This window comes from Cygnus olor, chromosome 9 (assembly GCF_009769625.2).
Source record: "Cygnus olor isolate bCygOlo1 chromosome 9, bCygOlo1.pri.v2, whole genome shotgun sequence".
Lineage (NCBI taxonomy): Eukaryota > Metazoa > Chordata > Aves > Anseriformes > Anatidae > Cygnus > Cygnus olor.
In genome coordinates, this window is record NC_049177.1 from 17,150,487 (window position 1) to 17,170,221 (window position 19,735).

General features: G+C 39.7%; 1 protein-coding gene across 9 annotated transcripts in view; it reads right to left on the reverse strand.

Annotated features, from left to right (window-relative positions):
- ABCC5 (ATP binding cassette subfamily C member 5) overlaps positions 1–19,735 on the reverse strand; it is a 44,969-nt gene that overhangs the window by 21,149 nt on the left and 4,085 nt on the right. Inside the window, exons 3-10 of one of the 9 annotated variants that reach the window (XM_040567894.1) lie at positions 10,056–10,216; positions 9,650–9,805; positions 9,378–9,525; positions 4,494–4,727; positions 4,210–4,383; positions 2,905–3,052; positions 2,265–2,413; positions 1,503–1,610 (exon numbers count right to left, since the gene is read on the reverse strand). In XM_040567894.1, the coding sequence (XP_040423828.1) occupies positions 1,503–1,610; positions 2,265–2,413; positions 2,905–3,052; positions 4,210–4,383; positions 4,494–4,727; positions 9,378–9,525; positions 9,650–9,805; positions 10,056–10,216 (1,278 nt within the window). Of the gene's footprint in view, positions 1–1,502; positions 1,611–2,264; positions 2,414–2,904; positions 3,053–4,209; positions 4,384–4,493; positions 4,728–5,189; positions 9,277–9,377; positions 9,526–9,649; positions 9,806–10,055; positions 10,217–19,735 lie in introns of those variants that run through there. The other 8 variants (XM_040567896.1, XM_040567897.1, XM_040567898.1 and 5 more) reach the window with 8 other exon arrangements.

Sequence of the window (19,735 nt, forward strand, 5' to 3'; positions counted from 1 at the left end):
TGTTAACACTGTTTGCAACTACCACTCTGCAATCTCCAGATACAAAACACGGGAGTAGAATACATGGGTTGGAGCAGAGATGTCACCATGAGCAAAAGTGACTGACTTGTCCTGAGCGCCAGCTCATTACAGAAGATGGAATGACTTCAGCCTTTACCCTTCACCCCTTTGGTTGGGAAAATGCCATCTCACACAAATTTAGCCATGTAGGGCTGCTTGAGAATAAGTAAGCCACTAAGTCCATTGTATCATGTTTTCCACCACATCCATCAGTACTTACAATCAACACAGATTAAGAAGAGATTTTTCACATAATTCAGTTACAAGATAAAATGGTTCCCACTTATATAAATTATGTGTTGAACTAAGCAGCCTGTGATTACAGACTTCTCAACTGTCAGCCTTATTTACTCCTGAGATTGCTATGCCCGTATCATACATTCGTAGGAAAGCTCATACTTATTTGCAGACTCAAAACATAAGTTACATTTTTATTGTGATATTAGAGTAACCCCACCCTGTGTTACACACCTGACAGAAGTTACACTGTTTGCAGACTTGAACTGGGAAGTACTACAATTCCCACTCTTCTCTTCCCCTAAAAATTCCCTCTAGTACGACTGGATTTAGGAAAGCTTGCTTGAGGTTGAGCCAGGCAGAAGATTAAACAAAAACGCTTAATAATTAATGGGATCTCTCAACCATTCTGTAGATTCCATTCTTCTCATACCCAAATTTGTTTCATGAATGCATTATACAGAATCTATATAACTTAATATTATGGAATCCTATTTGAAAATTTCTGCCATGTGCAATAGTGGTATGTGCTATTGTCTGCAAGAGAGAAGGCAAAATAAAGGCCTGTCCTCTGAGTTCATACTAAAGTACACAGCATATTCACAGGGATTGAAGGATGAAATAAGATTGTTTCTGTTATCTGGGTTTTAATTTTCTACCATAGATTTTGTTTAGTCAGGTCACAACTGTATTTTATTCGTACAATGGAACCAGTATTTCAGTCACAATCTGCCCTGGAAATACTAAACCTCAATTTTTCATGACTACAAATAAAAATCTACTAGTTTGTGCAAAGTCTGCTCACATAGAACATGACATCTTCAAAAATAATTTCACTGGCAAAATGTGAAATTTCACTGTAGACAAGTTGCACTGCCTTTTCATGCAGATGGTCTTAAGAGAGTGCAAGAATTACTATACTGCAAACCGTCTAGTCCTGAATCCCATCTCTGATAGCGTCCAACACCAAAATCCTGAAATATTGAATATTTTGCTTCGCACACCAGTACTAACGTAAAGCTCTAATATTCCTTGACTGTTTTTATCCGTTCTCCAGAATACAATAATACAGAGTGCTAAGTGTACAGAAAAAACTCCTCATACAATAAAACAGCATCATCTTCAAGTTGTTCCATTAGCATCTGTTATACACATACAACACTCCACACTAACAGCTAAAACTGCAAAACTAAAGGACTTCTTACCTTAAATCTGTCAACGGAAACAGATGCCTCGGATAGAGACTTCACTGAGAAAGGTGTTACTTTTAGAGCAAAAGTCATTGAATTGAAGACAGTGACCACTGTGAATGCCTAAAAAAAAAAAGAAAGAATCACGTTTGGATTTTTGGATGCAATATACTTAACTAACAATTCCAACCTTCTAGAGGTTGGATTGCCATAGCAGCAAGTCAAAGATACAGAAAAGGCCCACAGTCAAAGAATCACTATTTAAAGATTCAAAATACTCTGGAATAGCAGAATAACAGTGCATCTACCCAGCACTTTGTAACAGACCAAATCTTCAGTGTTCGTATGTCCAATGAAAATATCAGACAGCAAATCCTGCACTAGCCTATTACTTGTGAAGATCCATGTTCATATCCTATTTTAAGTCACAAGGGAAAACAAATCTGTACTGTTTGCATCCAAGCACACTGAAAAAAAAAAAACATCCAGTAATCCCAATGTCCTAACTGAATAGCAAAGAGGAGTGCTGGTTCACATTCACCTCAAAGCCTGTTCTGAGGAAGGTCAGGGCTGGAACAGCACAGAGAGTTTTTTTGTGCAAATACATGACTACATAAGCTGCTGTCACACCCACCAGATCACCATTTCTGTGAGCCTTAACCTGGCCTGGCCACACAGGCAAAAAAGAATGAGCTGGAGAGAAATGGCTTAACAGAAAAGCTACTGTAGCAATACAGTAAAGAATATTTTCACCACTGCAATAAGTTACCCACTTACCTGAGCTGCTGTAAGATCGTAGCCAAGGATCATATGGACAGAAAAAGTCACCACACTGGCAATGACTACAACTATGGGAGCCACACCCACAGTGATGCTCTGGAAATAGCCAGCACGCTCTAAGATTTTACGTTCTTCCTCACGGATCTCTAGAAATATGAATAGGGGCACCAGATATGAAGTATGATTCAGAGGAATACATATACAACAGACACTACCACAGCACTATAAACACTGAGTAAGAGAGACCTAACATTTTACATGTTAGCAGTTATCACATACATGTCCTTATAAAAAGAGCAGAGAGCAGTAAACTATAATGGTCTATAAATCTTTGTAAGACAGAAGTCACCGTATTTTAAAAATAGAGCAGCCATCATATTATTATCAAAAATTGGAACAAAATTTTAAAAATTAGGATTAGAGCACGATCAAACATTATGCTAGAAAGCAAAACTTTAGAAAGCAGCAAGACTGTTTGTCTAACCCATCATGCATGACAAAGAGCGTGATGGACGAAAGGAGTTGCTACACCACATGTAAATCAACATCTATGTTTCTAACCTAGAAGCATGCACCAGAGCACTAAGCAATGAGGCATCAGCACAAAAGCAAACATCTACAAATTTTGTGAACTCACTTTGAACATTCTGAGAAAATGGTTTGACCCAGGCATACATTTTAATGAACTTAATGTAATTAAGAACTTCATTCATCTTTTGCACACGTTCATCTGTTGTTGATACACATTTTCTTCTGAAATAAGCAGTGAGGCGTGACACAAACATCTGAAACAAAAAGTAACACCATGCAACATTAGTGAAAATTCAGAGCAAGTACATTCAACCCCTCCTAATTACCATACAAAGCAAATTTTGAATCTGAAAAAAAAAAAAAAGAGTTTCAGAGACAGGGCAAGAATGCTTTCATTCTGACATAAAAGGAAAGCTAAAAACATTATTCACATCCTCCCACCCCATCTGCACTGAGCACTAGACCGAGGACAGCAAGTCTAAACAAAAACAAAATTTGTGAGAATAAAGCTGTAGACTTCTACCAGTATTGAATAGCACTAGATTCACTACAGTTTCTGAAGCACAAAGACTACAGTAACTTTAAGGTAAACTAAATTTACTCTGACAGCAAATGAGCACTAGAACGCATTCTAGCCAGTCTTTTAACCTGGTCCCGTAAGGCGAAAGAAAAAGCTGGACTTTGTACAGCCAGATCAATTTCTACTATATGCCTGTGCTAGGAAAATGAAACATTATTAACATTTTTACTAAACCAATGTAAAGTTTTAGAGAACTGGTGAAGACAATCAAATTCCACTCTTCATTCCCCTTTTTAAAAATATAATTTCCATTATTTTAGTCCTTCCTATTGCACACAAATTACATCAAAGTGGACCTGATGGTATTCTGCATCCATGCTTTTTAAAATGTTTATTATGAATATAGAGATAAAAAGATTTTTGGCTTGGACTAGCCTATTTCACTGCTGGGCAGAAGTAGATGCAGGAATATCTAGACAAGAGCACCCTCCCTCCCAGATGTAGCACTTTTCAACACCTATTATTGAATTCAGGAATGAATCTTGACTGAAACATGCAACACTCAGCCCCTGTAGACAAGATGGAGGCCTTTTGTCTTTCCAGCCTAAACCACAAGCATCTGAACACTCTGCAGTTTAATTTAGCTATAAATATTTATCTCAAAAGTCAGATCTACTAGCTTTCCTATTTCCATTTTCTTTTTTTTTTTTTGTACCATTTTGAGTTCCCCGTTTCCAAGTTTCTGCTCCTCACATCATCTTTAGGAATAATTTCAATAATATGCAGTACCATAAACAGGCTTAACCTAGCACTTTTCAACACCTTTATTCAGAACTATGCATGTATCTAGACCAAGAAAAATGAAGTAAGTCTTAATTCTTTATAACTTACCATTGCTGGGTAGAAAAGGATGAAGACAGCAGAGCCCAAGAAGCCTGTTGGGCCCAGAATAATTACATTATAAACCATTCCTAAGATGGCCACAATAGGGCCCCCAGCCAACAAACTGCCAACTGCTGCAGCTTCAAACATCCTTTGACCATCATTGGAACATACATTTATGAGCTGAAAAACACACAGCAGATTATTTAGACTTAAGGCACAGTTAATTCTCAAAGGAATATATTCACATATCTTTTCTCAGCCAGCAATTTCCAAAATGATACTCAGCTTACCTCGCCAAGAGACTTCTCCTTGATATTCTTCAGCTTGAGAATTTTCTTAAATGCCATTGTCAAGATAGCTCCACGCAGTCTAACCCCCGTGCGGTAATTCAAGGCCCAGGTTAGCGCAAGGGACCAAGATCGCACTATTTCCGTCATAAAGATGCCAAAAACTAAAAACAAGCTGTACTGCAGGTTGGACTCACTCTGTTGGGTATACTCCAAAAGATGTTTCACAACGAACGCCTACAGGAAGAAATGCAAACTTGCATGAACACCCATCATCCCAGAGGACCATGCAACAACTTTATGTTAAGTTAGAAACAAGTAGGCTACTTTGCTTTTAAGAGAGCCATTTGAAATAGAAAGCGTCTTCCTTCTAGAAGTAAAAGATGTCAATACAAGGAATACTGTAAAACAAAGCCCTGCTGAGAGCCAAGCACTGAGCCAAATTTAGTAAGTAAAGAAAGTTTAATTTGGAACCATATTCCTCGCAGCATACTTATAATCCTCTGTGTCTTCTAACTTAACATAAATCTGTCAGTTAGCTGAAAGCAATGCATTGTCATATAGAAGAGTTTTAAAATATAGTCACTACTTATACATCTGAGCACATTAAGAAACATTCCTTTACGTGACATTAAGACCTTTTTATTTTATCTTTGGTTTGCTTCAAACGTGCTTATTTGATAAAAAGGAACAATGTACCTACAGTTGTAGAGGGGAAGAGTGAGAAGGACATTTGCAAAACATTCCTGGAAATAAACATCAGCAGTTTAATAGTAAAGAAAAAAACAAGCAGAAAGCACAAGGTACGCAAATCATTGGGGACAGGGGAAATGAAAAAGAAAAAAAATTAACCATACAATCCCTCCCCATGCCCTCTCCCCCCAGAAACATAACACTTTACCTCAGGAATCACTTTTCAAATATCACCTGCAGAAAGAATGCAGCCCCCAGAACCACTGATTCCCACCTCCAGCTCTTTGTGGTCCAACGGCACATTACAACATCATACAACTCACAATCGCCATCAATATTAAATACTATCGACTGAGAAACAACAGGCTTTTATTTGAAATAAAGCGCCATCTTAAATGGTAACATCTCACAAACACGGTACAACAGGTAAAGCATTGTGTAAATATACAATCTGCACATACAGTAATTATAATTATAATAATTATAATGGGTTAATATCTAACAGTCTTAGCCTCTAACAAACTATAACTGAAACTACACACAAAATTATAAAAATACAAAAACACAACAGTATTTTTCATGAAGTCCAAAAGAAGTCAAACTTGCAGGTGCCAACATGGGAGGCTTCTGAGGCTGCACAAATTCTGAAAACTGGTTTTAAAAGTATGCTATAGTAAGGCTTCACAGATAGCAAAAGCAGATTTCCTAGACAGCTTCTCAGCAAATGATGCTTTAAGATACTGGTGCTTTTGATACACTAATACAGAGCAGAGAATTACCTTTGCCCACAACAAAAAGCAACCAAAAAAATTTTTGAGACCAAAGAAAATATTTGAGAAGCCTTTCACATCACAGTTCGTTGAAGTCCTCTTGGCTAAACCAGGTTTTGCAAATAAGAGTTCTGTATAGTTTGAAGAGAGAGGGAAAAAAACAAAACCCCACTATTTCAGCAAAGGTATTGAAAGCTATAGCCCAGCACCAAGTAACAGGAAAAAAAATGGAGATCAAACTCATCTGTTCTGAGGAAAATAATTCTGCGTGTCAGAACCAAGGAAACATGCTGTAAAAAATTTTGCTCTTTCATTTTCACAGGTGTGAATTAAAGCCAGATGTCCATCAGGTTCTAGAATGGCCACTGAGAAAATTTACATATCGATCCCTGAACAAATGTGAGGAGCTCACATTCACAGATCTATTGCATTCCAACTTTCTCCTTACTTGGATTTAGTTTTACATCCACTGTTTGGACCACAACTGCATACAGTTGGTTTGCAGTTACTAAGAAGATTACTGACTTCTTTTTCCAGTATTCAATCCCACACATGCAACCGAGTCACTGAGCATTGGGGTGAAAATGCCCCCTTTTTCCTCACGAGCTGTAACTCAGCATGGTCGCAGACAGCAAGCATTTTCTCGCACACCACAGCATTGCTGAAAGTCTCCAAGAGAGGATGTATAAAGAAAGCAGATGTTTCCTGGGGTCTCATTCCTCCCAAAACTTTTTAGTGCATTTTTTCAGCACTATTTTATAGAATCAGCATCTCCCGTGATGAAATAGAGACCAGCTTACATTATACCCCCTTTTTTTTTTTCCAGATGAAAGAAAGAGGAAACAGCAGATTAAAGAATTTTGAAAAGGGAACGGAAAAAAGTCACACAATTAACATTTACATCTAAGCACATACTACTTCAATTCAAACTAGTTTAATGAAAAGAATCCAGCATAAAGTTATTTACAGAACAGGAAAAGTTGTAGTACAAAAACTAAAACTGAATCTAATGGTAAAAAGGAATTCCTGTGACTATTACCGTAGTAGATGGTACTAGCTGCTTGGCTGTCTTAAGCATTCTCATTGAATAAACTTTACCTTACCTTTGCTCTTGGCGTTGGCTCTGCCCAGCAGGACTGTCTCATTCTGACGCAGAAAACAGCCATCCTGAAAATTCTAAAGAACAGCTTCTGTCACTGGTCCCACTGCAGCGCGGGCATCCCCATTGCAGCCAGCGTGCGAAAACACAGGGCAGGCTGCAACTGGAGCCAACTGGGAAATTGGGAAACTTACCTCCAACAGCTTACCACTCCCCCCTCCAATAACTGACCAAACTGTCAAGCTGTACTCCACTAAGATAGCAAGTTTCCCCATCTCCCAAACAGGAAGAATAATAGCTCTGAACAGTTGCAAACGGGTACATTGTTCAGACCTGGAGTTAAACTGAGTATGTTCAGTAATTAAAAAACTTATTTGTTCCTCAAAATGAACGTGCAAGTTTTGGTAGCTGATTAAACAGCAGCATATATTCACTGGAGATAAATGGTATCTCACCTCTACTAGTACATTCTGATGGTTATTACAAGGCAGTCTGACACACGCAGCTGTCTCACCAGGTTATGGGTTTGGATACTGTGCCAGATGCAGTATTTATCAAAATAAATATGACAAAAGGAAGACCCTTGAAGGATCTGACACCACAGAAAAAAAAAAGGAAGTCTGCAACAACTCCCATCCAGTTATAACCATCACAATGCTCATTAGCAAAGCCACAGCTCTTGGCTGGCGTTTCAAGGTCATGGACACTCATATTAAACTTCAAAAATTTTAATTTTAATTAATGTTTAACTCCATTTTGATAGTTTTCACCAACACAAGAGGTCAAGTCAAGCACTTTTCCTGATCTCCCTTTTCACCTTCAGGTGACTGAAAGGGTGTAACAATACAAGAAAGCACTAACACTTCAGAGGAGACAGCATAGGCATATACATGAGGCATGCCATTTTAAAAAACAGGGAGGAGGAATGGTAAAGACTCATTTTTTCATGCCAAATGTTAAAACCATGAGGGAATTGTTCCTTATTCGGAGAAAAGAATAAGGTTGCCTGCAAACAGGCAAAGTCTATAGATAATTGTAAATTATCCAAATTGAGCATCAATTGCAACCATAGTTCCCAACCTAATCAAGTTGGTTTGTTGTTTTTTTCCTTCCCTTCCCGCTCTCATCCAGCAGCTCGGCTGAGACACATCAAGGAGATTATACTACAGAAATTAGGGATACCCTGCTGCAAGTTCTTTGCTAAAGATAAAAGCAGCTACTAAAGCCCTGTAGTGAAACAATGACAGAAGCTCTTCTTGGGGAAAGCTAGTGCTGTTAAAACCTTAAACATGATATATTATTACCAAAGTATGTTCAGACATTTTATAATTAATACAAGCCAAATTATTACCATGAAAACAATACCACAGAAACATTTGTTATTCATATTACATAAAACAAGGCAAACTTTAAAGACGTATAAAAAGCAGAAGAACATTTTGATAAGACATTTAAAAACTGGAAAACATTTTAAAAAGACATTTCACCTAACAGTGCACCCAAGTGTACTTACCCAAGAAATGAACCTTCAGCTTACCAGCACACTGAAACGTGTACTACTAGCAGTAATACTGCTCCTACTCCTCAAGGGAAATGTGTAGAGAATAAATTTAGTCAAAATTTCAACTGTAAATCTGCACAGCACGTGCAACAAACAGGTGACAAAAAAAATGGTGTGAATGTCAAGTCCCATATGTTGTTATCTTCATTACGACCCATAGCAACAAACTGCAGCAGTTCCTAAAGGCAATAACATACTCTAACAAACTCTACATAAAACCTGTCTGACCGTCCTCTGTAGCATCAGGAAAGACTATACTCACAAATTTCTGGAAACTCGCTACTTAAAAAAGTAGCGCTCTAATAAAATTGTTTGGTTCCATCTCTTGAAGACTGTGCTATCAATGCCAATAGTCTAAGATTAGTGTTTTATCAGACTGATTTTTATTACAAGATAAACTTACAGAATTTCAAAACAGAAATAAAATACCTGCACATAAGAATTTTATGCAAAAAAGACCACATACCAGTTAAGGAAGAACTTTAAACTATACTCAAAAGCAAAGAGAAAAAACAGGTGTGCATTTCCTCCAAGATATCTAAAGTCCCCCTCCCTTCTCCAAGAACTTGGCCTTGGTATTCAGCAACTGATCCTCCAGCTGTAGGAAACCTATCTTGGAATATCATATCACTCTGGAATTTTGCCCCAAAATTTCTAGCTAGTCAAAACATTTAAGTGATCCTGCAATGAAACCTTAATATTTTACAGTTGGCCATGAGATGAAGCCCTCTGGGGTTATTAAAAAAAGGATGGATATTACTTACTGGTCCACTGAAACCCGCGAGCTGCGTGATCATCAGACACACTATGGAAATGATGAGTCTGGTGCGGCAGAAAATCCACACAACTCTCCGGAGAGAAGCATCATCGGGCCCACATTCTTTCAGTTCTTCCTGCCACAATCTCTCCAGCCTAAGAAAAACAGAAGCTTCACGTTATGAAACTTTCACTGCAAGAAAAGGTACAATCTCATAGGCACTTCTCTGTGAAAATTTCAAGCGTTTGAAAAAAATAATATGGAGCAAAATGTTTCTACCTTCTACAATTGACATCTGAAGACTCGTGCCTTGACAAGGACCATACATCATCCATAAACAACTCCCCTTTCTTGTACGCTCTGTGGGCCAAAGGAGTGAGCCAGGAGAAGGTCATGCAGGAGAAAAGCCCAGCATTATCAACAGGGTGCTGGTGTCTAAAAGGAAAAAAAAAAAAAAAAAACAGAAATAAATGGAAAGGAAACAGAATTTTAAATCCTTGAGAAAAACAAAGCCTACTCTCACTGAAAATACTCAAGGGTTCCAAATGGCCCATGCAAGTTGCACTTGCCAAACAAACTCCAGCATTTCCAGTACCAGGCGGCAGAACTACAGATGCAAATCTACTTTTTAACTGGTTCGAAAAGCAAATACTCTATCTAGTTCTCCTGCAGCCTCAAGGCTTACTTGGAAGTAGTCCGTATGGGTTTCAGCACATTCAGGCCATGGTGGTATTTGCCCTTGTGATGCTCTTCATCCAGCATTCTCAGCTGGGAATGCACAGAGGTATCCAGTGGGAGGCCCTCTGCGCGAGCAGCTGCTTCCAAGGCATCCTGGTATTCAATCTGCTTTTACAAGAAAGAACAGTCAGAGTTCAGAGCTATGTTTAAAGTCCATGACTCCCGCAACTTTACACATCTTACTTCTGTAAGTCATTGCAACAACATCAACCACTGCCATTTGATGTCTTAGAGGACAGGTTTCAGCCTGGTGGCAAAAACATGGAAGGCACACACAACCTGGCTCTGCATAATGTACGTTAACACCAGTACTGCGTCTGTGTACTCAAAGGATAAATAGACAGACCAATCTTGTATATTGTCACAGGACCAAATGCTTCAGGGAAAGGAAATATGATGGAAGAAAATCAAAAAATCAACATTAGTTCTTTGTAAATTCTGGGAATCGATGACGGGCAGTACAGTTAAGACATACATCCTTGATGAACTTGCATCCTCTTAGTATAATTTAGATATTCTTATCCAAAGAAAAGTCAGATTATTTTCAGAATCCTAGTAAACTTTTTCAAAAATACCTTAGGTTATATCAAAAGAAAAATATGTATTATGCAGAAATGTATGTACTTTATCATGTTTCCTGATTTTTCTCTTTCTCCCTAAAGGCAACAACAAAGATGGCAATTCTTTCTGCTCCCAGCCATACTTCTCTGTGGCTCAGCAACTTTATTACCAACCATTTAAAAGGCAAGCCTTATCTCAGGAGAGTTTTCCCACAGCCCTAGTAAAAGGCAGACTTTACGTTCTAATCTAACAGGAGAAAGTAAATAGCAATGATATGGAGAAGCCAAAATTTTGCAGAGTTCAAACAAGTCTTTTGATCAGAAGCTAGATGTGGCAAAAGTATCTCAGGAGATAAGCTTGCTATCTAACGCTTGCAGGGGGCTCACTACTGGTCCTGCTAACTTAATAGGCCATCTATTGCAGAGTCGTGTTATCTGTTTGTTTTCTGCTTCTTTGAAACTGAGTTACTTTGTGAACTCTGAGGTAAAAATCTCCCCGGCCATTTTGCAAACAAACATACCAGAGAATCTGTAAAGATCATCTCTTCCCACCACCCTGCCAAGGTACCATGCTTGTCCTTATTAGCAGCCTTCCCAGGCAAAGTTATTTCATTATTTTTTTAAACAACAACTGTAACTGCCTTGCAGCCTCCTAAAAACACAATATCCAAAGCCTTAAATGGCCATCAATTGCCAGCAATTGATTGCACTGCGTAATTTTTTGCCAGACTTCGCCTGTCCTATGTTAATATCTAAGCATATAGCACATTAAGACAATTAGCTTCCATTCATGCGATGGGCGAGAGCAGGGAATCGATAATGACAGTATAAATCTGCCCTTTGTTTACTTAATCAAGTGCTTAAATAGTGCCTAAGCACTATTTAACAACTTTGTCAACAACCCGTGGTCCGGGTCCCAAAAAACATGATCTAAATCTAAAGCATGATTATAAAACAAGCCAGGATAATTAGAAAACAAAAGAACACGACAAGATTCTGACACATGGAGTGCCTCAGAACATGTAACGAAATCGGAATTAAAAGATTGCTCAATTTCTGTTAAATTACCGACTCACTAAGGGCCACACCTCCTTACCAAATCTCCCCTAATCAGCATTAATATGGGAGCTGCCAAAGGTGTCTCAAAGGACTCAGCAGGGGGAAAGCTGTGCACGACCACTTTCCTGGATACAGCGGAGGAATTCATAGCTAGTTGGCTACGCTCTGCCACTTGCAAGAGCCCCAGGCACATCTGCCCAAACACCCTGCTCTGCTGACACTATGCTATGCCACAGGCTATTTGCAGATTCATTGTTTTTCAGAGCGCACAGAAAGGGCCTTCGAGTCCAAAAGGAGTCTCCCAAATTCAAAAACATCAGGATAAATGTAAAGTTGTTCACCACTTACAAGTGAGAATATTTTTAATAAGAAAGCACAATTGCAAGATCCTGCATTTTTAAGGAGTCCAAAGATAACGTTCTTAAACACTCACTGTGAAAAACAATTAAACTCTCCAGAGGTGCTCAACAGAATTGTCTTAGCAAATGTGAAAAAAAAAAATGATAAAGGACAAGGGCACTGCTTCTTAAAGGCCTTTGTAATCTCTTGACATACAGGGCACATAAGCACAAACCCCTAGCTGAGAAGATTCTGCAACTCAATCTTGGCAAACTTGCCAAAATCCCGTACATATGATTATCAAGAAACAAATGCACCACCCTACTGTACAAGAAAGATTACAGTTTTGTGTCATATTATAAAGTCTCCAAAGCCCACAGTTTAGCAGGGACAAGTGAGACTCCTAAGCAGTTCTACCGCGCATTTCTGGAGTAAAAGCTGAACTAGAAAAACAAGTCACAAGCCCAACACTTAATTATAAGTTTATGAACCCCTATCCTTTTTTCAAGTGTTCATCAACTGGTGATATCCTGAGCGCCTGCTTGTATACGCAGTTTTCTCTGAAACTAAAATCCTGAAGAAGTCTTTAGCAATGTGATGTAACAGGCTCCAGCACTGCTCTTGAAACGTGCCTCATAAATCACGGCTGCGCTATCAAGAGCTTCTTGTAATTCAGCAACTTCTCAGCATACCAATAAAAGCCACGTAGCTGATGGTAAACCCTATATTAATAACTCCAAAGAAACGTTAACAAGTCTAAATTACAGATTAATACTAACCAGGAGAAAACAAACAAACAAAAAAAATTTGTCATTTCTTAAAAAACAACAGTTCACTACTCAGCATCATCATAAAGGCAAAAAGACAATGAAGAAAGCATGAACAATACCACACCACTTCCAAAACCTAGGGTTTGGCCCCTTTTTGAACACCAGTCAGTACCCCATCACTTAGTTCAGAAAGAGTGCTATACTTAAAATGACTTTCTACAAAGGACAATGAGAACAGTTAGGATGGGAACAGCTTCCACAGAGGCAGAAATTTAAGACTTTTCAGCTAGTAAAGGAGAGGAACAAAGATAAGGTACTTGAGTTGCCCGTAAAGTCATGAATGACATGAAGAAGAGAAGTAAGGAATGATCACCGACTGATCTTACAACAAAAAATCCGAACACTCGATGAAATTAACGCTATTCACACAAGGGATGCTTAAATTCTGAATTCTCTATCAAAGGATGCTGTAAAGATCAAGCATATAAATGGACTAAAGATGGGAGAATTGAACTCACACAGGAGAAATACATCATGGCTCACTTAAACATGTGACAGAGAGCAACACAGATCGTTTGCCCAGCATTTTATTCACAGCTAGTCATCTGCAAATAAAGTTTCTGTAACCACAGGCCGCCTGTAACAGAGGGCAAGGGTCCTGCACTCAACTTTAGGTAAAGCTGTGGCACACGCAGGTGCAGGTTGATAGGATTCAACAGACAAGGGAATCGAGGTGAGGAATACAGTTCAATTTTTAATCCTAACGGCAATCCCCGGCTGTATTCTATTGAGTACCCTGGGGAAGTATCGCTACACACACATTCTTGTCTTGTTCTTCTACCTCCACGGCCAGCACGCAGGCAGAGAAAGATAAGCAGAGCTGGTGCTGCTCCCACAGCACACCTGCCCCCTGACTTCCTGCAAACTGGGAGCAACAAAAGCCTCCAGCACCCCTTAGCAGGACTCCCTGGTACAAGGTCAAACTGGTCATAGGGATGGCACGTACATGTGGTGATGGGAGGCAGAGCCAGAAAGGGGCCACAGTCTGCTTGAGATGTCACGGCAGAAAGGCTGAAACAGGGGTACCAAATTCATAACCTTTCATAGCAAGATATGTAGGAAGGTCATGAAAACTCATAAAACCTAAGAGCCAAGCTGCCAAACACAGGAAGTCAGATGCAACCAAAACAGATGTTCTTCCTGACGCCCCTGTTTTCTATAGATTATGCAGAAAGGCAAGCGAAAGGGAAACAGCAGCTTTTTAGATGTTTCCTTCTAAGCAGGGAACAGGGGCATTTATTTCTGTGAAGATGGTGAAGCAGGTGAAGAGAACAGAAGCAGCTGTGCTATTGATGTGAAGGAGTGAGATCCTAGCCTTTCACGCAGGCAGGCTCATATTTAGCAGAGATGGTAACAATTTATTGGTTTGACAATTGTCTTATCAGATGAGAACAGCAAAACCAGACAAGTGTGGAGGCCAAACAAAACAGATTTTCCATCCCTTACTCCTCTTGCAGAGAAAGAATTTGGTTTGTATGCAGTCAACATACAAACCAAATCCCAACAGCCAAACAATTATTATTTCTTCTGTAAAGCACATGATCTTCCAGGGCTTAGATCACTGCAGGGAAGAAGCTGCATCTCCTCTGCTACCTGACAGGAAACTAGAGCAGACATGGGAGAAGACATTAGTCCTCACAGCTGATAGAGAACACAAAAGCTACTGTGGCTGATTTAATATTACACAGAGTTAAAATTGTTTTATTCAAGTGGTAAAGAACACCAAGCTGGCAATGCTGTAGAATAGGAACTCCCACTTCTTGCATTTACAAGGCAGAGCTTAGAAGGCCTCCAAACTCCTACCTTCAAGCTCCCAGTAAGAAGAGGTAAATGGGAAGCTAGGACCAGCGTAACACAGCTCAGGAGTAGTCAGGCGCACAGGGAAAAGAATTAGGTGATCCAGTGCTTAAAACATTCTCTGAATTAGAACTCTGTAGTTCTTTTGAGGTAGAACTAACAGAAGTTGAATTAGTGTTCGAGTCATGATTTCAAAGCTAGCCTGAGTTTATGCTCACATTAGAGCAGAACTCTCCCAGTAGCACTTAGCACCAATGTTTGGCTACAAGCCTTGATAAGATCACCGTAGGTATGTTTGCGATGAGCCTGAATATTAACCACTTCTTGATGCACACAGAGTCCTTGCTGAGGTCAGGTACATTCATTTTTTCCTAGGAACATTGCTTATTTGACCTTGCCCTTGAATTCTGGTAAGTATTAGCACTGAGGTGAGATGTTCTCAACTCTTCCCTGGCAAACCCACTTATTCCTATAATCCAAGAAATGAGGTTCGGCATGTCACATTTATTTTAGGATTTATTTTTTTTAAGCAGCAGCTGTGCCCCAACTCAGGCTTCTGGTGTGCATGAATCCATGTCTTCTATTTCACATACAAACCAGTATGGGATTCACTCAGAGCTGAGGCTGTACGCTCATCATGCAGCACTGAAGCTGGACAGTTCATGCATGCTGTCATGCAGTAACAGCAGACCCCCTGCAGAATGAGAAATAGTCAGTCTTAACTATAAGTTTCCCCTCAGAACTAGCAACCTACACACGCTCTGACCACAAAGCCACAAAACGCCTCAATAAGCAGATCGTACTGACACAGCACAGGCTGAGGATTTGGTTCCTGACTCACTCAGGTAAGCTCTATTACCCTGAACCACGTGCAAACTGCTGCTGCTGTTCTTCCACTAATTCTTTACTCAGGCCATGCCTGAGCTAGGTCACAAGAGAAGATATCAGATCATTTTAGGACAACACCAGGAAGATCCAGAAACTCAAACTGCTGTGGCATGAAGCCACCAAAGAATGAGAACACAAGCCCTGACATCATAACATTTATCAAGCCTGATACAGCCTCTCACTCAGTTCTCCTTCCTATACCAACACAAGCAAGGGACACTCCACCCAATTGGCAAATGAACCAGTAATCTGAAAAATACCTCAGGGCTCCAAGCATAAGTTGACTGACATACTTTTAACCTTAGTCCTCGAATAGGATCGAAATATAGGTTGTTTGTGGAACAGCCTGCTCACAGCAGGATCCACTGGCTACTCCTTAGCACCAGGATATCAGTGTTCAAAGACTAACAGCCATCTCCGTGTCTCAGAGCATCAGAACTCCCTGCACAAACAAGTTTTGTCTCATCTCAGGTTAAGTTCTCCAGATCCATTAAATCCTCCTGACACTATTTAAGTCTATGCTATTGAGTTCCTATGACAGCCATAGGGCAGTGGCTCAAGCACTAATACAGAACACTACAATGAAGGAAAGCTTGCAGTATCTCTTCAAAGTTAGTTATATTCCCTGCCCACTTTCAGTCATGAGCAGACTGTTTTACAAATCTGCTCTTGACAAAGGAACAGCAATAGACAGCAGTAAAAGACAATGGCAGCAAGTAGCCAGATTCAAGGCTTTAATTACGTGGTTAAGATTTTAATCACGTGGCTAAGATTAGAAAAAGGATTAAAGACAGCTGACAAAGTAGAAGCCATGAATTAGCCAGAATACTGGTGTTCCAGTAGCACATGTCTCTGCCCAGTGAAAGATTTTGCATTTTTATTCCTCTTAGTAATAAGTGTAAGACTTTCCAGATATAGGTAGATTCCCCCCTCTAAATTCCAGGTAAACTTTCAATAACTTGTTGTGCTCCTTTCTCAGCTATATGTACATAAATTGAGGCAGTGATGCAACCTCTGTGCTGTCCTCCAGGTGGTTAGAGGTTTGTCTTAAAATATTCACCAGGCACCAACTCAGGGATCTCTTGTGTCAAACTAGAGAGTACCTGAGCAGCAGCATGAGAGAACATGACTAATCAAGATAGTTTGCTTCAATCTTTGGGCATAACATGCAATTAATCAATCTGTAGAAAGTAGCACGAATTTTTGCCTTTGCACACAGTCTACTTGTGTTTAAGCTTAAGGATAACAAATATTGGCAAGGTAGAGTTTAAAGTTTTGTTTCCCTTTGACACTTAAATAGAAATTAACATTTAGAGAAAAGTCTGCCTTCGGTATATAGGCACTTATCTAGAATTTGCCTTATTGAACTCGTTATGTGAGCTTATCACATACTTATTGCATCAGTGCCCTTACACCGCAGCAACTCATTCACAGCAGGAGAATATACCAAAGCAGGATCCACAGAGGATCATACCTCACCTAGTGTAGCTTTTCGTATAAGGCTTCCAAACATCACAGGGCAGTTTTCTTTTTACTTCGTAGAAAAGTAGAATGACAATACAGAAATTGGAAGCTTAAAAGCTTAGTTATCAAAATAGCTCCAGGAAATAAGTATCTCTTGCAGTCAGACTGTGCATTACACTAAAAAGCTGTATTTCAAGTTCTACATTTAAGTCATTAACTACACAAACTCAGATCTCATTATACATCTGTACCTGCGTCAGGTTTTTTAACATTACTGAGGTAATGTTTCTGTAAAACTACCCCCTCACCTTCTACACAGCTATGATCTGAGAAAATAAAGGCATCTAATATCGCACTTGTGTGCAGTCTGTCGTTTACGGACAGGAGATTCTCAAGCAGCAAGTAGTATAACGGCAGCTGTTACAAGTTTCAGAAACATCCAGATCTATTTTTCTTGCATCTCTCTCCCAGCACAGCCAGTGATATGGTCAGCTGAGTGACAGTTAAACTGATTCTAACATTTTGCCAGCCGTCTTGATCAAGTAGTCAACTGCAGTTTTACCCTGTCATGCAGTGAACGTGGGCATCAGCCTAAACTCCCACAGCTTCTAACCATAACCTCTGAGCCAGCCATAAGGCAATATCTTTGTGTAGAGACCACAAGAGCCTAGAGCCCCCAGCAGCCCACTCAGCCTGTGATTCTTAAAGTTTTGTGCTCATTAGGTCATGAAAATATGAAGGCTTCTAGAAAATGCAGACATCCAGCAGCTTTGGCTACAACTAAAAGCTTGTAATTAAGCTGCCTAGAAAGGCTGCTCCAAGCATGGAGTGCCAAGGCACTAGTACCCAGGCTACATTCACATCCCTATTCTTAGGGTGTTCAACCCAGTTGTTCAGACACTCCAGATGTTCCAGAGAGGTTGAGAGGCAGAGCTGATCTGACTGTTGGACAGCCAGCGATAAATCACTTCAAGGCTACCAGTGCTTGAAGGATTTACATCAACTCCAGCAAGTCCTGATCACGTTCTCTGTTGCCTGGCTAAGCTGTCAGAGACACCTGAAAAATAAGAGATCCAGATGAGGACAGGAATATTAGTAGTGCTTCCCATGCCTAAAGTTAGCAACACATTTTTCCTGCATGTTTCAAGCAACCTGAAAGCTCAGTGGTGCCCAGTGTAATGCAACAATATGAACTTGAGGCTTACCACAGATGCTGTAGACAGTCACTATGCTCCAGCAGCAAGAATCTAATCCCAAACTCTATATTCCAGTGACAGCTTGGAGTTCAGTTTGTACATTCATGCCCTAGCATTAACATTGGGACTAGAACCTCAATAACTGAGTTCTCATAAGCACCGCGTATCATGAGAATAAACTTCTTCCTCTCTTTGTTGTTCCAAATGGAATGGGGTAGGAGAACAAAGTACTCATTTGCCTGCTGTTCCAACAAAAACACGCACAGAAGTCTACATTTGAGACTAGTCTATTCCAAAACCACTTTCAGAACAAGTTTCCCTTCCTCATCCATCATTTTATAGTATACTTTATGGACACAGTGGGGTCTGCCCTGCTTCTCAGGGCACGCTGTTTCCATTAGAAATGAATACAATTATTCCAGATACAACTTGAAGAACGCAAGTGTTTGGGAACAAGAAGTCCTAACAGTACAAGTATAAATCAGTATTTCAAAAGCATCCTTTAATTTTCATCCACTGGTAAGTTTTCATTCTTACAGGTGAAGTCTACTGATTATAGTGCTCAGCAGCAAGTACATCTAGAAGTTATCTTCATTCACAAGATCAGTGCCTCCATATACAATAACGCCAATTAGCACAGTATTATGCATTGGGAACATGTAGTTAAGACTATTTTATAAGCTGTATCAAGGTCTCCAACAAAGACCTAAAAATCAATTGTTAAAAGCATACTGCAGATACTTATTCATGAATAAAAACTGTTTTTGAATTTCAGTCCCAGAGTGCCTAACTATTTCAGAGGTCTAAATTTCTATAGCAACTTTCCCATTAAGCACCAGGAAACATTAGATTAGACCTACTTATATGGCAATGATTTCAATTGTTATTCTAGGAAGCTTGCTTAAAAAAAGTCCTATCTTTCAACAAAGCGATCTTCAAGGCTGTGACTGAACAGCATGTGAGCTTCTAAAGAAGAAATTGCAAGTTCTTTTCCACTATGGTCATGAACACCCACTGTTGGTTTCTATCAGCAGGAAGCTTGAACAAGTGTGGAGGTTTCAAGACAAAGCACAAAGCTGAACACAACCTTTATGTAAGACAGAGCAAGGTACATGAAGTTTTGGGACCTTGGCTCAGTGGTAGAATAGGTTTCACCTACAAAAATCTTGACCAGGCAATCAACTAGTCTTGTCTACTTCAAGCTAAGAAAGAGGTATAAAAAATACAATAATACATGCAACAGGAAACTGTTAAGTCACATTACTGATCAGTGACATGTCCCTGTGGCCCTGCCAGAAGCTGTCACCCCCACCAGCCATTAACTGGTGCTCCTTGACTAAGGCAGTTTTCCTTTACCTTCTTCAGAAGGAAATATGCAGTTCTATCTCCCTCTGATGTATGATGTACCTATCTAACATGCTGTTTGAAATCCTCAACCAGGTTTCTCCAGGAAATTTGAGTTCCACAAGCTCTCTCCATCGTGACTCTCAGTTG